We start from the raw sequence: 22,669 nt of genomic DNA, 5'->3' as shown, positions 1-22,669 counted from the left end.
GATTATATGAACAAAAATACTATTGAAAACATCATAACAAAACATTCGGTAGGTGATGAAGTTGGTTGTGTTTACAAGATTCATTGTACGCGCTACATCGGACACACTCGAAAGTGGTTAAAACAAGGTTGATCAACAGAAGTACAATTTTAAGTCTGGATAATTGTCCAGTGGAATTTTTGTCCACCTTAAAGACTATAACCAAACGATCGATTGGAATCACCCCAAGAAAACGATTTTCTATAATTCCATGATGTAAAGATATATTTAATCCAGTTATATAAAACATACATATGATAATAATTTGAACTGAAGGTTAATATTGTATAACCTTTATCATTTCATCATCAAGAAAACGAGTTTTTCACAGCCCCAGGAACGTCCCGGCCATAGTACGGTATTGCGGAAACATTGTGTCCTTTACCAATTCTTCAGTATGTCCTTGTCTATTCTGTTTTTTTAATCTCTTATGTTTTGCAATTTTTCACTCCCTAAAGATGTCTTGATAGACAAAAATTGTCTGGACTATGTTTCTTATTTTCGAGTTGTTTTCTGCAAATATCCACCGATGGATACATCCAATGTTTGGTAACACTGAATGTATAGTGCAAAGTGGAACTACACCATCGAGTGTGCTGGGATGGTTGTGGATGTGACTGCATTCTGAAACTAGTGTAATCAGCTCGACTACACTAATGAATGAGTAAGAGACAATAAAATGCAACACTGATACAGATGCACGCAAAGATGGAAGGGCTGGAACGCCTACTATTAAGGCTGACTGAACAACCCTGGATGTGGAGGGAGAATGAAGGTGGAAAAAGAGAAATGGCTGACCGACCCCCTTCCACTCACGAGTCACACGACATGACATAACATCTTCTCGCGCGAATATAAGCCGAGCAAGGACCCGAGCGTCTTTCAAACACCCACCATCACCACCATGGTTCTCAAAGTAGGTCGTTCTCTATACCTGAGCCTCTTGGCTTGCTTATTCCTCTTGGTTATGTACGTGAATGGGAAAAGGGGTTATGGATCTATGAATCTAGTGCCTCGTTGTGTGTAAGCGTGAGACCTCTGCCTATCCACAGGTTGCCGTCGCCTTCGTCGCCCTCGTCGCCGTCTGTCTGGCTCTGCCAGACTCCAGACCCACCTACCTTTACGCCGCTCCGAGTGAGTCGGTGGAGTCCCACGAGCGCGCCTACGTCCGCGACTCCGAAGAGGACTACGGTCCCGCCTAGTACGACTTCAACTACGTCGTCAAGGACGACGACTCAGGCAACGACTTTGGCCACCAGGAGACACGTGACGGCGACCGTACCGAGGGCTCCTACTACGTCCAGCTCCCCGACGGACGCCTGCAGAAGGTCACCTACTACGTCGACGACGACTCCGGCTTCGTCGCCAACGTCGAGTACGAGGGTGAGGCCCACTACCCTGACCCGGAGTCGAGTGAGGAGGACCGTGCATATGCCCCTCCTCCCCGATCCCTCTACGGAGCTCCCAACTAAATGGACACCCCATCCATCCCTTACCGCTCGACCGTCTCCTAGATAGGAACCTCTAGATGGAGCCAGTGCCTTACGAGGGTATTACGTTCCGCCTAGTCACATGACCTCGAATGATCTTGGTGTGCCCGAGAATAATTTATTTCTACGATGATGTATTTCTGTATGAATATAATGAAATCTCAATCTCTATAGCTTACTTATCCATTGCAAAACCCCACAACTACACAATCCTATATTTTCAGTCATGTTACCTATCAAACTTCATATCTGTCCGTGTCTCAAATAGGGACTCAAAACTAGAAATCCAAATGCGACCAAAATTGGTGGAAAATTAGAAGAAAAAAAAATCTAATGGTAATATTGACCTCCAAGATGATTGATCTATTTCACTCTTCTTTACGAGTGATAGCAATCTGTGGCGTTCTCTTCTTTACGAGTGATAGCAATCTGTGGCGTTGTCTTTATCGTTACCTATGAGGTTATCTTTACCTGTGCGTTATTGCTATCGTAAATGTTGCTTCTTCCCCTATTCTGGAATATCTGTATCGTTCTTTGAGCTTATAGAATCATAAAGTACCGCCTATACCAGTAATGGTCTGTTTGGATCCCCAGTAAAATGACTGAGCGCAGCACGAACCACGAGGGCGAAGCGCGAGTGCCCTGGACAGAACTAAGTGAAAGGGGGCTCGAAGGGCCACAGTCATTTGTCTACATTTATCTATATGTCTCTAAATCTACCATGTGGGGATCAACACTTGAAAAAATCAAGGGGGAATATCAAACGTTTTAGTCTGTTGGTAGGTAGTATGTATTTCTAATGCCCTCATCAAAAGTTATGTTTATCTGAACTTAATATTTCGTATGATATTAGACTAGTAAGTTTATACATAGTTTCACTATTTACACGTGTTCCAGTTAATGTTTTATTGGTGTACCTGGGAGAAGAATTATTGAAATATGACATGCCATTCCTTGTCAAAACCATTGCTAAATCGATCGTATTGTGTGTAGTGGATTGCATTGTAGCCTCTTTCCACGTTAGTTTGAATGATGTTCCATCTATTTTTCCACTAAGATACAACCCATACATAAAAGTGGAAGGCATTTTAAGTTTGGTGCTTTTAGGAAACATTCTTATGTCTTCTTTTATGTCCTCTTTTAATCAGATCATCACCAAACAAGTTTCTATTTTCTTTTCTTTTTTCTTTTTTCTCTAGGTTTCTTAGAGTTTACAGGATTTGTAGTCCTGAATTCTTAAACGATGAGCTGAAGAATATACATGACACTCCATCACTCTTAAGGTATCAAAAAGGTTTGTGGATAAATACCATAAAATGGTAAAAAAAAAAATATATTTCTCAGGAAAGGAAGAATTTACAAAAAGAGCATTTTTGTACTTCCTTTCCATGTGAGTCTAAAAGAAAGATATACCAACATTCTGTAGTATTTTGCCAATGTAGATTATATGAACAAAAATACTATTGAAAACATCATAACAAAACATTCGGTAGGTGATGAAGTTGGTTGTGTTTACAAGATTCATTGTGCGCGCTACATCGGACACACTCGAAAGTGGTTAAAACAAGGTTGATCAACAAAAGTATAATTCTAAGTCTGGATAATTGTCCAGTGGAATTTTTGTCCACCTTAAAGACTAACCAAACCATTGACTGGAATCACCCCAAGAAAACGATTTTCTATAACTCTATGATGTAAAGATATATTTAATCCAGTTATATAAAACATACATATGATAATAATTTGAACTTAAGGTTAATATTGTATAACCTTTATCATTTCATCATCAAGAAAACGAGTTTTTCACAGCCCCAGGAACGTCCCGGCCATAGCACGGTATTGCGGAAACATTGTGTCCTTTTCCAATTCCTCACTATGTCCTTGTCTATTCTGTTTTTAAATATCTTATGTTTTGTAATTTTTCACTCCCTAAAGATGTCTTGATAGGCAAAAATTGTTTGGACTATGTTTCTTATTTTCGAGTTGTTTTCTGCAAATATCCACCGATGGATACATCCAATGTTTGGTAACACTGAATGTATAGTGCAAAGTGGAACTACACCATCGAGTGTGCTGGGATGGTTGTGGATGTGACTGGATTCTGAAACTAGTGTAATCAGCTCGACTACACTAATGAATGAGTAAGCGACAATGAAATGCAACACTGATACAGATGCCCGCAAAGATGGAAGGGCTCACTGAACAACCCTGGATGTGGAGGGAGAATGAAGGTGAAAAAAGAAAAATGGCTGACCGACCCCCTTCCACTCACGAGTCACACGACATGACGTCACATCTTCTCTCGCGTATATAAGCCGAGCAAGGACCCGAGAGTCTACCAATCACCCACCATCACCATGGCTCTCAAGGTAGGCTGTTCTCTATAGCTGAGCCTCATGGCTTGTTTTTCGTGATATGTACATGAATGGGAAAAGGGTTATGGATCTATGAATGTAGTGCCTCGTTGTGTGTGATCGTGAGACCTCTGTCTCTCCTCAGGTTGCCGTCGCCCTCGCCGCCCTCGTTGCCGTCTGCCTGGCCCTGCCAGACTCCAGGCCCACCAACCTCTACACCGCTCCGAGTGAGTCGGAGGAGTCCTACGAGCGTGTATACGTCCGTGACTCCGAGGAGGACTACGGTCCCGCCAAGTATGACTTCAACTACGCCGTCAAGGACGACGACTCAGGCAACGACTTCGGCCACCAGGAGTCTCGCGACGGTGACCGCACCGAGGGCTCCTACTACGTCCAGCTCCCCGACGGACGCCTCCAGAAGGTCACCTACTACGTCGACGGCGACTCCGGTTTCGTCGCCAACGTTGAGTACGAGGGCGAGGCCCACTACCCCGAGCCAGAGTCGAGCGAGGAGGACCGTGTCTACGCCCCTCCTCCCCGATCCCTCTACGGAGCTCCTAACTAAATGGACACCCCACCCATCCCTTAGAGCTCAACCGTCTCCTATATAGGGACTTCTAGATGTATCCATTTCCTACCGAGGGTGTCACTTTCTGCCTAGTCACGTGACCTCGAATGATCTTGGTGTGCCTGAGAATAATTTATTTCTACGATGATGTATTTCTGTATGAATAAAACAAAATTTCAATCTCCATATCTTCCTTACCCTTTGCAAACACTCACAACAACACAATCCTACATCTTCAGTCTTGTTACCTATCAAACATCATATCTATCTGTGTCTGAAATAGGGACTCAAAACTAGAAATCCAAATCCGACCAAAATTGGTGTAAAATTAGACAAAAAAATTCTAATGGTAATATGGACCTCTTGGGTGATTAATCTATTTTACTCTTCTTCACGAGTGAAAGCAATCTGAGGCGTTGTCTGTATCATTAACCCCCCTCAGTTATTGTGAAAAGTATCAATGTAAAATCGAATACACAACAAAATAAATTCAGTTTTATTAAAAAAATTCCTTTGCTATGCGATGCTAAGTAAAGTATGCAATACGAACTTTAAACAAACTTTTGACAAAATTTGAAAGAAATAGTACTATTTTGTCTCAAGTATAGATATAATGCCTAAAACTATATAGACAGTGTTCTTTATGTATGATCTATGTGAGTATAAATTTGAAAATATCCTAAAGAAAAAAACATATTTCATCACATATATGAAAGTATGCATGGTATGTGACAACCTTTCAACAACCGTTCGTATAACATTTGCTTTCTGGAGATGCTGTGACGTTATCGTTGCATGTGTCGTTGCCGTTATCATTACCTGTGAGTCATTGATATCGTAAATGTTAATTCTACTCCTATTCTGGAATGGTTATATCTTTCTTTGAGCTCATAGGATGATAAAGTACCGCCTATACGAGTAATGGTCTGTTTGGATCCCCAGTAAAAGGACCGAGCACGGCACGAGCCACGAGGGCGAAGTGCGAGGGCCCTGGACAGGACAAAGTGAAAGGGGGCTGAAGGGCCACAATCATTTGTCTATATTTATCTATATGTCTCTAAATCGACAATGTGAGCATTATTACTTGCAAAATTAAGGGGAAATACGAAACGTTTAGGACCTTTGCTAGGTAGTATGTATTTCTGATTCTCGCATCAAAAATATTCTTGATCTCATTAGCTTGTTGACTGAACTTAATCTATAGTATGATTTTAGACTAGTAAGTTTTGACATTATTTCACTATTTACACGTGTTCCAGTTAGTGTCTTATTGGTGTACCTGGGAGAAGAATGATTGAAATATGACATGCCACTCCTTTGAATGATGTAACTCACTCCGTCAAGCTTTCCACTGAGATACAACTCATACATAGAAGTGGAAGGCATTTTAGGTTTGGTGTTTTTAGGGAGCATACTTATGTCGTCTTCTATTCAGGTCATCACCAAACAATTTTCTCTTTTCTTTTTCTTTTTTCTTTTCATCTAGGTTTCTCAGACTTTACAGGATTTGTAGTCCTGAATTCCTGAATGATGAGCTAAAGAATGTAGATGACTCTCCATCAGTCTTAAGGTATCCGAAAAATTTTGTGGACAAATCCCATAAAATGGTAAAAATATGTATATAATACTTCTCAGGAAAGGAAGTATTTACAAAAAGAACCTTTTTCTACTTCCTTTCCATGCGAATCTAAAAGAAAGATATACCAAGATTCTATAGGCTGTTTACAAGATTCATTGTATACAATGTAGTAGAGACTTTCCAGAGGTCAGATATAGTCGAAAATCCAATCTACGTTTCAAAGGCCAGTACATTGGTAATATCATCCTGATATAATTAAAGGCGTACATATTTTATCAGTATAGACTATAATATCACAGAAAAACCATGCCTCATAGACAAATTCTGAAAAAAAATCATTTCATTTTCTTATAAAAACGCCATTCAATTTACCTATCATGACAAATAACAAGTTTCATTTTCTCGACCAGTTTTAATTAATAAAGTTAAATATAAAATATAAAATTAAGCTTAGGAATGTATGTGTAGTTTGTATTCAGTTTTCTCAATGTTTTGTCATTTTGAATTAAATGAAGATGTTTTAAGAAAGGAAAATATCTAGACTACGTCTTTTATATCCCCCCCTGGTGGACGATAAAGCCTCAGCTCGTTGGCTTGATAACATTGGATGGATCATACAAAGTGCAACTAAACCATCGAGTGTGTTGGAATTGTTATGATTGTTACTGGAGTCTGAAATTAATGTAATCATCTCGACCATACTAATTAATGAACACTGGTTTGTAGCACCTCTGATATCAACAGATGCACGAAAAGAGGGAGAGTTTGGAAAGCCTACAAGTAAGGTTGACCAGACAACCCTGGGTGTGGTACGAACACAGTCCTCGTGGGATATTATTGGTCCACGGAAGTACAATGCACTTGGAGGGAGAATGACTATGAAAAGGGAAACTAGCTGACCCCCTTCCCATCCCAAGTCACACGACATGACGTCACGTCGTCTTGCGCGTATATAAGCCGAGCAAGGACCCGAGAGTCTACCAAACACTCACCATTACCACCATGATTCTCAAGGTAGGCTGTTCTCTATCGCAGACCCTCTTGGCTTTCTTGCTCGTGTCTATGCACGTGAATAGGAAAAAGGTTATGGATCTGTAAATCTAGTTCCTTGCTGTATGTGATCGTGAGATCTCTGCCTATCCACAGGTTGCCGTCGCCCTCGCCGCCCTCGTCGCCGTCTGCCTGGCCATGCCAGACTCCAGGCCCACCTACCTCTACGCCGCTCCGAGTGAGTCGGAGGAGACCCACGAGCGCGCCTACGTCCGCAGTTCCGAGGAGGACTACGGCCCCGCCAAATACGACTTCAACTACGCCGTCAAGGACGACGACTCCGGCAACGACTTTGGCCACCAGGAGACACGTGACGGCGACCGTACCGAGGGCTCCTACTACGTCCAGCTCCCTGACGGACGCCTACAGAAAGTCACCTACTACGTCGACGGCGACTCCGGTTTCGTCGCCAACGTCGAATACGAGGGTGAGGCTCACTACCCAGAGCCAGAGTCGAGTGAGGAGGACCGTGCCTACGCCCCTCCTCCCCAATCCCTCTACGGGACTCCCAACTAAATGGGCATCAACCCCCACCGTTCGACCGTCTCCTAGTCAGGAGCCTCTAGATGGAGCCAGTGCCTGCCGAGGATGCCACGCTCCTAGCCATGTGACCTCGAATGATCTTAATGTCCCTGAAGATGATTTATTTCACTGGTGATGTATTTCTGCACAAATAAAATGAAGAATTGATCTCAATAGCTTCCTTACCCAGTTGTCTATGTAACTCCATATCACAGCTGTTAACTCTTGTTGCACTGGATGGTAAAAAAAAATGCAGTCTCTCAGTAACCGACAGTGGTCCTCGGGCCCTCTCATTGGTCTCCTAAGGTAGAGTCATTGCAGTGTCGTCTTTGTTGTATTAGAATGGGGCTCTTTCTGTGTCACCGGCTGACCGAAGGAGGAGGAGAGCAGTCGCCGGTTGCCAATTATTTTATGTCAACTATTTGGAAAAGACCTTTGATCAGGTTCTGGCATCAGGTGTCACTCTTTCGATACTGCACCTCAAGATGAGGGTGATAATTTTGATGAAAATTTAAGATTCTTCTATCCAACGTCCATCCCACAAGACCGTAACCACCAGGTACTTTTTAAAGGTTACTCAATGCCTACGTACTGATTAATCAATCAATTACTCATTTCGAGTCCACTGATGAACAAAGGCCTTTTTTATATACCATAAGTCGTGCGACTACACCAAACCCTACCAGATAATTCCTACAAACATCTCCATCTAGTCTTTTCGCCTTCAGTCTGTTCTTTCACTTCTACGTTCCTTCTCTCACAGCGTCCAGCTAGTAACGCATTAATCCACCCTTGATCATTCCTTTTCTCTAACTTCCTTGCCCATTTCCGTTTGCTCTTTTTTACAACTTCCAAAATATCCTCCACTCCAGTCTGCCCTCTCACCCAACTTGCTCTCTTCCTGTTTTCAACATTATTCTCAGGATATTGTGTGTACTGGATTGTATTATAGTTTCTTTCCACGTTAGTTTGAATGATATAACTCAATCCATCAAGGTTTTCACTGAGATACAACTCATACATAGAAGTGGAAGGCATTTTAGGTTTGGTGTTTTTAGGAAACATACTTATGTCTTCTTCTATTCAGCTCATCACCAAACAATTTTCTTTTTTCTTTTTCTTTTTTTCTTTTCATCTAGGTTTCTTAGACTTTACTGGATTTGTAGTCCTGAATTCTTGAATGATGAGCTGAAGAATATACATGACACTCCATCACTCTTAAGGTCTCCGAAAAGTTTTGTGGACAAATCCCATAAAATGGTAAAAATTTATATATATATATATATATATATATATATATATATATATATATATATATATATATATATATATTATATATATATATATATATATATATATATATATATATATATATATATATTATATATATATATATAATATATATATATATATATATATATATATATATATATATATATATATATATATATATATATAATACTTCTCAGGAAAGGAAGTATTCACAAAAAGAACCTTTTTGTACTTCCTTTCCATGCGAGTCTAAAAGAAAGATATACCAAGATTCTATAGGATTTTGCCAAGCTAGATTATATGAACAAAAATACTATTGAAAACATCTTAAAAAGGTCGATAGGCTGTTTACAAGATTCATATTGAATCCAGTCATATAAAACATATATATGATAATAATGTGAACTTAAGGTTAATATTGTATAACCTTGATCATTTCATCATCAAGAAAACGAGTTTTTCACAGCCCCAGGAACGTCTCGGCCATAGTATGGTATTGCGGAAACATGTGTGCTTTTCTAATTCATCACTATATCCTTGTCTATTCTGTTTTTAAATTTCTTAATGTTTTGCAATTTTTCATTCCCTAAAGATGTCTTGATAGACAAAAATTTGTGGACTATGTTTCTTATTTTCGAGTTGCTTTCTTCAAATATCCACCGATGGATAAATCCAATGTTTGGTAACATTGAATGTATAGTGCAAAGTGCAACTACACCATCGAGTGTGCTGGGATGGTTGTGGATGTGACTGGATTCTGAAACTAGTGTAATCAACTCGACTACACTAATGAATGAGTAGGCGACAATGAAATGCAGCACTGGTTTGCTGCATCTCTGATGACCCCCGATGCACGCAAAGATGGAAGGGCTGGAAAGTCTACTATTAAGGCTGACTGAACAACCCTGGATGTGGCACGACCGCGGTCCTCGGGGGATATAATTGGTCAACGGAGGTACACAACCTCACACCTTCAATCTTGTTTCTTGTTTCGTATCACAATTGTTGACTCGCGTTTCTCAGACTTGTAAGGACCCTGCAGCCTCACAGTAACTGACACTTGTCCCTTGGCGCTCCAGTAGATCTCTCTAGGAAGAATGGGACTGTTGCCTGTCTTTTATTAGTGTGGCCTTATTTCTATGACACTAGTTGACGGGAGGAGGACGAGAGGAGTGCAGTTACCGTTTGTCGACTTATACTATGTCCCATTCCCTCGGAACTGCACCCCAAGATGAAGATGAGGGTGATGGTTAAAACTTAAAGACATATCTCCGACGTCCTGATACATGCACTGGTTAACAAAGAATTTGTACCAAAAGAGGACACCTGTTTTCACTTTTTTTTTCTAATTTTGGTATCACTCATAATTTTTGTGTTACAGTATACTCCTGTCATTTGATGTTATATGCCTTTCATTACAGAAATCGGCTGATCGCCACTATGTTTTCGGGAATTTTTTCTCACATGAGGGTGGTGTGCTATTTCGCAATTATGTCCAGTCTGGCGCTTGTTTATTGACTCTTCCAATGTAAGCTTGAAACCAGTCCTGCTCCACAAAGGAAATAATTTTCCTTCTGTTCCTCTGGCTCATACAGCAAGCATGAAGAAAACATATAAGAGTATGAACCTTTTGTTGTAAAAATTATAGGAATGAGGAATTTATATGTAATATATGTGGTGACCTAAAGGTTGTGTCAATTGTATTCGGAATGCAAATGGGCTACACTTAGTTTCGTTGCTTCCTTTCTGAATGGAACAATCGGAAAAAAAACAAAGGATTACAAAGGCGGAGCATGCCGACAGGAGACCTTTTGATCCACATCTAGGTCGGATGCGAAAAAAAAATCATATTAATAATAAAACAATAAATAAAAACTATAATAATGTAAATAACAAATAAAATACATAAATAAATGCATAGGTATAGTTAAATAATAAACAAACAGGTAAATAGTAAATAATAATGAATTGACATATAACTAATAATAAATGAAAATCAGACAGACAAATGATAACAAAACAAAAACAAATAATATAAGATAAATTATAATCATTACAGCATCTTACTTAGGTATTTATCTAACTGATTCTTAAAGCTTCGAACTGAACTACATTGCACTACCTGTGCAGGAAGTTTATTCCATTCATTTACTACACGGTTGGCAAAGTTGTTTCTACCTACTTCCAAATTGAATCTATTTCCGGATAGTTTGAGACCATTGTTTCTTGTCTGATTCTCATTCAGTGTGAAAATTTTGTCACTTTTGATGTTGTCAATTCCCTTTAAAATCTTAAAGACCTGTATCAAGTCACCTCTGAGTCTACGTTTTTTTAGGGAAAACAGATTCATATGTTTTAGTCGATTTTCGTATGATTTATTTTTGATATATGGAATCAGTTTTGTGGCTCGCCGTTGTACTTTTTCCAGTCTGTCAATGTCTTTAATGAGATTCGGTGACCATACAGAAACAGCATATTCCAAATGTGGACGAACTAACGATTTATATAGCTTGTTAATGAGTGATGGACTTTTGAAATCAAAAGATCGCGCAATCAGTCCCAGAATCTTATTTGCTTTCTCAGAGGCTGAAATACACTGCTTGGATGATTTGAGGTCGTTACTGATAATTACGCCGAGATATTTTTCATTATCCACTTTTGTTAACGAATTACCAAATAACTTGTAATCGTACTTACTGTTATTTTTACCTATGTGCATTACCTTGCATTTACTTGTGTTAAATTTCATTAGCCACTTTTCAGACCATTGCTGTAATTTATCTAAATCTACTTGAATATCTAATTGGTTTGAGTGATCATTTGCCACTCCGCACAGTTTTGTATCATCAGCAAATTTGGAAAGAGTAGATTTTAGTCCATGGTCTATATCATTTATATATACTATGAATAGAAGTGGCCCAAGAACGGAACCCTGAGGAACTCCACTTGCAACACTTTTCCATCCAGAAGTTTTTCCATTTAAAACAACTCTCTGTTTTCGACCATTCAACCAATTACTAGTCCAACCTAATAGGCTACCACTTATTCCATGCAAAGCTAATTTAGTAAGTAGTCTTTCGTGTGGGACGGTATCAAAAGCTTTTGTAAAGTCTAGATATATTAAATCTATATTGTTTCTTTTGTCATAATTCGAGATAACTGTGTTGTAGAATACGAGTAAGTTAGTCACGCAAGAACGTTTCCGTCTGAAACCATGCTGGCTATCATTTATCAAACGGTTACTTTCTAAATGATGTTCGATAGTATCTCTGATGATAGTTTCCATTATTTTTCCTACGATTGAAGTCAAACTTATAGGCCTATAGTTATTTGGTTTCTTTTTGTCACCTTTTTTGAATATGGGAGTAACGTTAGCTAGCTTCCATTCTCTTGTGACATCTCCGGATATGATGGATTTCTTGAAAATAATTTCTAATGGAACAACAATCTCATTTTTCATTTCCTTTAAGATTCTTGCATGCCAACCGTCAGGCCCTGGTGTTTTATTAACTTTGAGTTTGTCTATACACCTTTGAATTTTTTCTTTTGTTATATTTACCGTAGTGAGTAAGTTTACCCCAGACTTTTCACAGGTTTCAGTTTGGAATTCACTTTGAGGTGTTTCGTTTACGAATACCGAGCTAAAATAATTGTTTAAGATATTACACATTCCTTCATTTGAATATTCAAGTTGACCGTCAGCAGATAATAGTGGACCAATGTGATTCCTAACAACCTTTTTATCTCTAATGTAACTATAGAATTCTTTGGGATTCTCTTTGGATTTATCAGCGATGTTCATTTCGTATTGTCGTTTTCTTTTCCTTATTGTCTTTTTTAAATCTCTCTGTATTGATACATAAGTGTAGCCAAAATGATCATTGGTTCCACGAGAGAAGAATGTCATTAACATTCCACTCATTGACACTGAGAAAATGTGTCTGCCTTCTTTGCAGATTTAGCTGGGGTTGATCAAAATAAATTCGTCAGAGGTGAGGATAAAACTGGCGAGGAATTCACATTCTTGAGAAATAAATTTGCATGACTAAGTGACCATAATTCAAGGAGGGTATTTTTATAGGACCACAGATTAGGGAACTGATGCGAGATAGAAAAAAATAAAAAGTGCTTAATGGTATTGAAAAAGCTGCATGGCCATTTTTTCAATAAAGTTTGCAAAGACTTATGGGAAATATAGATCAGAAAATTACTGTAACATTGCTAAAGGCTTACTGACTTCATACAAAAACCTGGGTTGCAATATGAGCCTAAAAATCCACTTATTAGACTCTCACTTCGAATTTTCTCTTGGTGTAGTCAATGACGAGCACCATGATAGGGTTCATCAGAACATTCTGAACACGGGCACTCGGTACCATCTATGCTATTGATTATTGTTATACACTTAGTAGAGACTTTCCAGAGGCCAGATATAGTCGAAAATCCAATCTACGTTTCAAAGGCCAGTACATTGGTAATATCATCCTGATATGATAATTAAAGGCGTACAGATTTTATCACTATAAACTATAATATCACAGAAAATCCATGCCTCATAGACAAATTCTGAAAAAAACATATTTTCTTTTCTTATAAAAACAATGCCATTCAATTCACCTACTTAAGTTCTTATGACAAATAACAAGTTTCATTTTCTCGACCAGTTTTAATCAATAAAGTTATATAAAAAAATAAGATTAAGCTTAGGATTGTATGTGTATTTTGTATTCAACTTTCTCAATGTTTTGTCATGTTTAATTAAATGAAGATGTTTTAAGAAAGGAAAATATCTGAACTACGTCTTTTATATCCCCCCTGGTGGACGATAAAGCCTCACCTTGTTGCCTTGATAACATTGGATGGATTATGCAAAGTGCAACTAAACCATCGAGTGTGTTGGAATTGTTATGACTGTGACTGGAGATTGAAATTAATGTAATCGGCTCGACCATACTGATTAATGAGGTAGCAACAATGAAATACGACACTGCTTTGTAGCACCTCTGATATCAACCGATGCACGAAAAGAGGGAGAGTTTGGAAAGCCTACAGTAAGGTTGACCAGACAACCCTGGGTGTGGTACGAACACAGTCCTCGTGGGATATTATTGGTCCACGGAAGTACAATGCACTTGGAGGGAGAATGACTATGAAAAGGGAAACCAGCTGACCACCTTCCCCTCCCAAGTCACACGACATGACGTCACGTCGTCTTGCGCGTATATAAGCCGAGCAAGGACCCGAGAGTCTACCAAACACTCACCATCACCACCATGATTCTCAAGGTAGGCTGTTCTCTATCGCATACCCTCTCGGCTTTCTTGCTCGTGTCTATGCACGTGAATGGGAAAAGGGTTGTGGATCTGTAAATTTAGTGCCTTACTGTGTGTGATCATGAGATCTCTGCCTCTTCCCAGGTTGCCGTCGCTCTCGCCGCCATCGTCACCGTCTGCCTGGCCCTGCCAGACTCCAGGCCCACCTACCTCTACGCCGCTCCGAGTGAGTCAGAGGAGACCCACGAGCGCGCCTACGTCCGCAGTTCCGAGGAGGACTACGGTCCCGCAAAGTACGACTTCAACTACGCCGTCAAGGACGAAGACTCCGGCAACGACTTTGGCCACCAGGAGACACGTGACGGCGACCGAACCGAGGGCTCCTACTACGTCCAGCTCCCCGACGGACGCCTACAGAAAGTCACCTACTACGTCGATGGCGACTCCGGCTTCGTGGCCAACGTCGAATACGAGGGTGAGGCCCACTACCCAGAGCCAGAGTCGAGTGAAGAGGACCGTGCCTACGCCCCTCCTCCCCAATCCCTCTACGGGACTCCCAACTAAATGGGCACCAACCCCCACCGTTCGACCGTCTCCTAGTCAGGAGCCTCTAGATGGAGCCAGTACCTGCCGAGGGTGCCACGCTCCTAGCCACGTGACCTCGAATGATCTTAATGTCCCTGAAGATGATTTATTTCACCGGTGATGTATTTCTGCACAAATAAAATGAAGAATTGATCTCTATAGCTTCCTTACCCAGTTGCCTATGTAACTCCATATCACAGCTGTTAACTCTTGTTGCACTGGATGGTAAAAAAAATGCAGTCTCTCAGTAACCGACAGTGGTCCTCGGGCCCTCTCATTGGTCTCCTAAGACAGAGGCATTGCAGTGTCTTCTTTGCTGTATTAGAATGGGGCTCTTTCTGTGTCACCGGCTGACCGGAGGACGGGGAGAACAGTCGCCGGATGTCAATTATTTTATGTCAACTATTTGGAAAAGACCTTTAATCAGGTCCTGTATCAGGTGTCACTCCCTCGGTGCTGCACCTCAAGATGAAGGTGATAATTTTGATGAAAATTAAAGATTCTTCTATCCAACGTCCATCTCACAAGACCATAACCACCAGGTACTTTTTAAAGGTTACTCAATCCCTATGTATCAATTAATCAATCAATCAGTCATTTCGAGTCCACTGATAAACAAAGGCCTTTTTTATACCATAAGTCGTGCGACTACGCCAAACTCTACCAGATAATTCCTACAAACATCTCCATCTAGTCTTTTCGCCTTCAGTCTGTTCTTTCACAGTGTCCAGCTAGTAACGCATTAATCCACCCTTGATCATTCCTTTTCTCTAACTTCCTTGCCCAATTCCGTTTGCTCTTTTTTACAATTTCCAAAATATCCTTCACTTCAGTCTGCTCTCTCACCCAACTTGCCCTCTTCTTGTCTTTCAGCATTATTCTCAGCACTGATATCTCCATTCTCTATGTACTTTCTAGTTTTTCCCTGAGGTCTTCGCTCACATCCATAAGCTATAGATGGGATTACATAAGGATTGTAAAACCTAAGTTTCAGACATATAGGTAGAGAGATTCCATGATGTTCTTATATATATGTATAAATATATATATACATATACCAAGGCTTTGTCCCCCTTGCAAGGGAGGTAGCCTAAAAGGAAAAGGCATAAAATCATTCCCACCCATTCCATCCCTGAATACACTCCACACCCCTCCACCCTCCCTCTTATCTTAGCACCTCCTGGATGACGGGTCATCCCTGCACCCTGTCCACTGACCCGGGTCAGAAGCAGTGTCGCAAGACACAGCACATCCACAGCAAGGCCGCTTCATCAAATCGGCGACCCCCCCCTCTCCGTCCCCCCATTGCATAAAAGGAGAAGACGGGGAGAAATTTATTCGGGCTGCATCAAATTTTGCTCACACCTACTACCTCACCCCCATCACCCCGCCCATTCCACCTCATGCATCACAACATCCTCCATATACAACCATTCTCCATTCACCCCTGTCTTCTGTCCTCTCCCGTCCTTCCTCAACAGACATTCCCCTCTTCCCCAAAGCCCCCTTCACCCCATCCATCCACCTCATCCTAGGACGTCCACTCATGTTCACTCCCTCCACATCTGCCTTCCATACCTCTTTTACCAGTCTTTCTTCACTCATTCTTTCCATGTGTCCAAACCATCCAAATACTCTTTCATCAACCCTATCTCCCAGCTCCCTTTCCACCCCTGTTCTCCTCCTCACCTCCTCATTTCTCACTCTATCTAGCCTAGTAATCCCCATCATACTTCTCAGACACCTCATCTCAAACACATTCAAACTCCTTCTCTCTTCCTCTCTTATGTTCCACGTTTCTGCCCCAAACAGTGCTGTTGGCACAATCACTCCTTCATACAATCTCCTCTTACCGTCTATCCTCAAATGTCTATTTCTCATTACACTTTTTAATCCACCAAGGCATTTACTCGCTTCTCTCAATATACATTCTCCCTCCACCCCCTACTCCTTTTCCTGCTACATTTGCACCCAAGCATCTAAAACTATCCACTTCTTCCAGTCTCTCTCCCTTAATGCTCACTTCCAGTCTACTGCCACTTTCATCCCTTGTACATCTCATCACCTTACTTTTACCCACATTTATCTTTAGCTTTCTTCTATCACATACACTCCCAAACTCTGTCACTAACTTCCTCAATCCCTCCTCTGATCCTGCCACAAGCGCAGTGTCGTCCGCAAACAACAGCTAGCTCACCTCCCACTTTTCTCCATTTTCTTTAACCATCTCCAGTCCCTGACCCACTACCCTTGCATTTACCTCTCGCACTACCCCATCCATGTAAAGGTTGAACAGCCAGGGCGACATAACGCATCCTTGGCGAAGTCCCACCTTTACCTCAAACCACTCACTCTCCATTTCTAATCCTGACACAAGCTCTACTACCCTCATAAGAACTCTTGACAGCTCCTAGAAGCTTTCCTCCTATCCCGTAAATCCGCAAAACCTCCCACAGTGCCTTTCTGTCTACCCTGTCAAAAGCTTTTTCCAGATCCATAAAACCCCAAAAAACATCCTTCCCCTTTCCTATAGCTTTCTCACATATCTGTCTTACTACAAAGATCTGATCTACACCTCTTTCCGTCCTAAATCCACACTGTTCCTCACCAATTACTCCCTCTCTTCCTCTCCTAATCCTCTCAATAAAGATCCTCCCATAAGCCTTCCCAACTACACTTAACAAGCTAATTCCTCTGAAACTACTACATTCACACTTGTCCCCTTTTCTCTTGTGAAGAGGAACTATACAGGCACTCCTAAAAAAAAAATCCAGTCAATTGTAATACCTTTTTATATTTCACTCTTTTGTTTTTTAATAAGTTTTAGCGTCTGACCTGAATGAATATAAAATTCAATGTCTTTAGAAATCTCATCATTGATTATAATTTCTTTACTTCAAATCTTCGAATTGAACGTTACTTTGGTTTTACTCTTATTCATCTTGGAACATACATTGAAACTTCCCTATGTTCCGATTACTAAGCACATTTTGCAATTCTTCTGCTGCTTCTGAAATCAAAGTAATGTCACCCATTAATCTGAGGTGAATAAAAAGTTTTCCAATAATCCCTACTAAGCTTTCAAAATATATTTTCCAGTCAAGATGTAAATACTTTGGGTGAAATTTTATCACCTTGCCGTATTCTTTTCTCTATCTTTATCTTTTCTGTATATCTGCGTAGTCGAATTACACCAATATCTTTCGTATAAATGTTCTCTAGAACCATCACAATGTTAATATATAGAATTTAATATTACCACTTCTTCTTCCGACTTAAGATCATTTGCAACTTTGGAGTATTTGCATCGCCTATTGTTTTTTGTACTCCCTACTTTCTCTGCCGATTCCATAATGATATTCAATTAAGATATACACCCTCAATTGTATCCTCTTTGTTTTTTAGAACTTCAAGTGTGTTTTTAATTCCCAAGTGAAATCCATCCTTGTTATCCTTCACCTTTGGAAGGCTTGTTTACTTTGTTTACTTTTTCAAAACTAGTTTATTTCTCTCGGCTCTGAATTTGAATTTACCTGGGAAACCTACCACTCTATGGCCGCTACCATAACATTAGGAACTTTCTTGCTCTCATCCTCTAATTTTCATTTTTTGTTGTCCCATTTCTCCAACTGCATTTACGACTTACGAGCTTTTGGAAGAAAGTGCTTCTTTATTCTCACTGTGTAGTTCTCTGCAAAATTGACTTGAATATCCATTCTGTCATTTCTCTTACTCCAAACTTCCCAGTGTTCTCCCCAAACGCTCCATGTTCTTCCCCACATTGGCATTGAAATCATAACCATCGTATATTTTTTTCTCAGTCCAGCACCTGATTTAAATCATCATAAAAGAAATCAGTTTCATCGACTGAACTCAGTGAAGTTGGTGGATAAACCTGGATTATTTTTGGAGTATGCCTCTCACATAACCTCATTGCAGTCCAAGCTACCATAACTGATACACAAATGAACTTCACTACGTTACCATCAACCTCTCATATGAATCAAAAATTTACTTCACTGGATCTTTTTCGTCTCCTTCTATAATAGATCAGATGATGACTGTCTTGTAGTTGCACACCTGTTTTTCACTTTCTTTTTTTCAGTTTTGGTATCACTCATAATTTTTGTGTTACAGTATACTCCTGTCATTTGATGTTATATGTCGTTCATTACAGAAATCGGCTGATCACCACTATGTTTTCGGGAATTTTTTCTCACATGAGGATGGTGTGCTATTTCGCAAATATGTCCAGTCTGTTATGAGGAAACTTGATCACAAATATAACACAAATGAGTGGCGCTTGTTTATTGTCTCTTCCAATGTAAGCTTGAAACCAGTCCTGCTCCACAAAGGAAATAATTTTCCTTCTGTTCCTCTGGCTCATACAGCAAACATGAAGAAAACATATAAGAGTATGAACCTTTTGTTGTAAAAATTATAGGAATGAGGAATTTTAATGTAATATATGTGGTGACCTAAAGGTTGTGTCAATTTTATTCGGAATGCAAATGGGCTACAATTAGTTTCGTTGCTTCCTTTCTGAATGGAACAATCGGATAAAAAAAAAACAGAATATGAAGAAAGTGTGGCCAAAATTATCATTGGTTCCACGAGAGAAGAATGTCATTAGCATTCCACTCGTTGACACTGAGAAAATGTGACTGCCTTCTTTGCAGATTTAACTGGGGTTGATCAAAATAAATTCGTCTGAGGTAAGGATAAAACTGGCGAGGAATTCACATTCTTGAGAAATAAATTTGCATGAGTAAGTGACCAAAACTCAAGGAGGGTAATTTTATAGCACCACAGATTAGGGAACTGATGCGAGATAGAAAAAACAATTACAAAGTGCTGACTGGTATTGAAAAAGCTGCATGGCTATTTATTCAATAAAGTTTGCAAAGACTTTTATGATAAATATAAACCAGAAAATTACTGTAACATTGTGAATGGCTTACTGACTTCATACAAAAACCTGGGTTGCAATATGAGCCCAAAAATCCACTTATTAGACTCTCACTGTGAATTTTCTCTTGGTTTAGTCAGTGACGAGCACCGCGATAGGGTTCATCAGAACATTCTGAACACGAGCACTCGGTATCAAGGAAAGTAGAGACCATCTATGCTATTGATTGCTATTATACACTTAGTAGAGACTTTCCAGAGGCCAGATATAGTCGAAAATCCAATCTACGTTTCAAAGGCCAGTACATTGGTAATATCATCCTGATATGATAATTAAAGGCGTACAGATTTTATCACTATAAACTATATTATCACAGAAAATCCATGCCTCATAGACAAATTCTGAAAAAAATGTATTTTATTTTCTTATAAAAACAGCGCCATTCAATTCACCTACTTTAGTTATTATGACAAATAACAAGTTTCATTTTGTTAACCAGTTTTTATTAATAAAGTTATATAGAAATATAGAATCAAGCTTAGGATTGTATGTGTATTTTGTATTCAATTTTCTCAATGTTTTGTCATTTTGAATTAAATGAAGATGTTTTAAGGAAGGAAAATATCTGGACTACGTCTTTTATACCCCCCCCCCCTGGTGGACGATAAAGCATCACCTCGTTGGCTTGATAACATTGGATGGATTATGCGAAGTGTGTTGGAATTGTTATGACTGTGACTGGAGTCTGAAATTAATGTAATCGGCTCGACCATACTAATTAATGAGGTAGCAACAATGAAATACGACACTGGTTTGTGGCACCTCTGATATCAACCGATGCACGAAAAGAGGGAGAGTTTGGAAAGCCTACAAGTAAGGTTGACCAGACAACCCTGGTGTGGTACGAACACAGTCCTCGTGGGATATTATTGGTCCACGGAAGTACAATGCACTTGGAGGGAGAATGACTATGAAAAGGGAAACTAGCTGACCCCCTTCCCCTCTCAAGCCACACGACATGACGTCACGTCGTCTTGCTCGTATATAAGCCGAACAAGGACCCGAGAGTCTACCAAACACTCACCATCACCACCATGATTCTCAAGGTAGGCTGTTCTCTATCGCAGACCCTCTCGGGTTTCATGCTCGCGTCTATGTACGTGAATGGGAAAAGGGTTATGGATCTATAAATTTAGTGACTTGCTGTGTGTGATCAAGAGATCTCTGCCTCTTCCCAGGCTGCCGTCGCTCTCGCCGCCCTCGTCACCGTCTGCCTGGCCCTGCCAGACTCCAGGCCCACCTACCTCTACGCCGCTCCGAGTGAGTCAGAGGAGACCCACGAGCGCGCCTACGTCCGCAGTTCCGAGGAGGACTACGGTCCCGCCAAGTACGACTTCAACTACGCCGTCAAGGACGAAGACTCCGGCAACGACTTTGGCCACCAGGAGACACGTGACGGCGACCGAACCGAGGGCTCCTACTACGTCCAGCTCCCCGACGGACGCCTACAGAAAGTCACCTACTACGTCGATGGCGACTCCGGCTTCGTGGCCAACGTCGAATACGAGGGTGAGGCCCACTACCCAGAGCCAGAGTCGAGTGAAGAGGACCGTGCCTACGCCCCTCCTCCCCAATCCCTCTACGGGACTCCCAACTAAATGGGCATCAACCCCCACCGTTCGACCGTCTCCTAGTCAGGAGCCTCTAGATGGAGCCAGTGCCTGCCGAGGGTGCCACGCTTCTAGCCACGTGACCTCGAATGATCTTAATGTCCCTGAAGATGATTTATTTCACCGGTGATGTATTTCTGCACAAATAAAATGAAGAATTGATCTCAATAGCTTCCTTACCCAGTTGTCTATGTAACACCTATATCACAGCTGTTAACTCTTGTTGCACTGGATGGTGGATGGTAAAAAAAATGCAGTCTCTCAGTAACCGACAGTGGTCCTCGGGCCCTCTCATTGGTCTCCTAAGGTAGAGGCATTGCAGTGTCTTCTTTGTTGTATTAGAATGGGGCTCTTTCTGTGTCACCGGATGACCGGAGGAGGAGGAGAACAGTCGCCGGTTGCCAATTATTTTATGTCAACTATTTGGAAAAGACCTTTAATCAGGTCCTGTATCAGGTGTCACTCCCTCGGTGCTGCACCTCAAGATGAAGGTGATAATTTTGATGAAAAATTAAGATTCTTCTATCCACCGTCCATCTCACAAGACCGTAATCACCAGGTACTTTTTAAAGATTACTCAATGCCTATATATCAATTAATCAATCAATCAGTCATTTCGAGTCCACTGCTGAACAAAGGCCTTTTTTTATACCATAAGTCGTGCGACTACGCCAAACTCCCAGATAATTCCTACAAACACCTCCATCTAGTCTTTTCGCCTTCAGTCTGTTCTTTCACTTCTGCGTTCCTTCTCTCACAGTGTCCAGCTAGTAACGCATTAATCCACCCTTGATCATTCCTTTTCTCTAACTTCCTTGCCCAATTCCGTTTGCTCTTTTTTACAATTTCCAAAATATCCTTCACTCCAGTCTGCCCTCTCACCCAACTTGCTCTCTTCCTGTTTTCAGCATTATTCTCAGCATTGGTCTCTTCATTCTCTATGTACTTTCTAGTTTTTTCCCTGAGGTCTTCGCTCACATCCATAAGCTATAGATGGGATTATATGAGGATTGTAAAATCTGCGTTTCAGACATATAGGTAGAGTGATTCCATGATGTTCTTATATATATGTGTATACATACATACAAACATATACCAAGGCTTTTTCCCCCTTGCAAGGGAGGTAGCCAAAAAGAAAATGGCATAAAGTCATTCCCACTCATTCCATCCCTGAATACACTCCACACCCCTCCACCCTCCCTCCCATCTTAGCACCTCCTGGATGACGGGTCATCCCTGCACCCTGTCCACTGCCCTGGGTCAGAAGCAGTGTCGCAAGACACAGTACATCCACATCAAGGCTGCTTCATTAAATCGACGACCCCCCCTCTCCGTCCCCCCATTGCATAAAAGGAGAA

At 40.7% G+C, this 22,669-nt stretch overlaps 2 protein-coding genes and 1 pseudogene across 2 annotated transcripts; all 3 read left to right on the top strand.

The window, feature by feature from the left end:
- The first annotated feature begins 943 nt into the window (after nucleotides 1-943).
- Nucleotides 944-1,511, top strand: LOC143037073 (uncharacterized; annotated as a pseudogene).
- Nucleotides 1,512-3,886: 2,375 nt separating this feature from the next.
- On the top strand, nucleotides 3,887-4,448 carry LOC143037072 (cuticle protein 7-like). Its single transcript, XM_076205183.1, has 2 exons — nucleotides 3,887-3,898; nucleotides 4,029-4,448. The coding sequence occupies exons 1-2, from the start codon at nucleotides 3,887-3,889 to the stop codon at nucleotides 4,446-4,448; spliced, it is 432 nt and encodes a 143-aa protein (XP_076061298.1).
- Nucleotides 4,449-7,032: 2,584 nt separating this feature from the next.
- Nucleotides 7,033-21,299, top strand: LOC143037071 (uncharacterized). The gene is made up of 8 exons (XM_076205182.1): nucleotides 7,033-7,044; nucleotides 7,177-7,585; nucleotides 8,046-8,161; nucleotides 10,296-10,402; nucleotides 10,523-10,574; nucleotides 14,292-14,710; nucleotides 18,870-19,056; nucleotides 20,880-21,299. The coding sequence occupies exons 1-8, from the start codon at nucleotides 7,033-7,035 to the stop codon at nucleotides 21,297-21,299; spliced, it is 1,722 nt and encodes a 573-aa protein (XP_076061297.1).
- Nucleotides 21,300-22,669: the final 1,370 nt, after the last annotated feature.

Source organism: Oratosquilla oratoria, chromosome 21 (genome assembly GCF_046742065.1).
Source record: "Oratosquilla oratoria isolate Oo_2021 chromosome 21, ASM4674206v1, whole genome shotgun sequence".
Taxonomy (NCBI): Eukaryota; Metazoa; Arthropoda; class Malacostraca; order Stomatopoda; family Squillidae; genus Oratosquilla; species Oratosquilla oratoria.
This window is presented reverse-complemented; position numbering and strand designations above follow the sequence as displayed.

Excerpts from the sequence above, each read along its gene's own strand:
- LOC143037071 (XM_076205182.1), top strand. Across the intron at positions 8,162-10,295 it reads CACAAGACCGTAACCACCAG|AAATCGGCTGATCGCCACTA; the intron begins GTACTTTTTAAA and ends CTTTCATTACAG. Across the intron at positions 19,057-20,879 it reads TGTTTATTGTCTCTTCCAAT|GCTGCCGTCGCTCTCGCCGC; the intron begins GTAAGCTTGAAA and ends GCCTCTTCCCAG.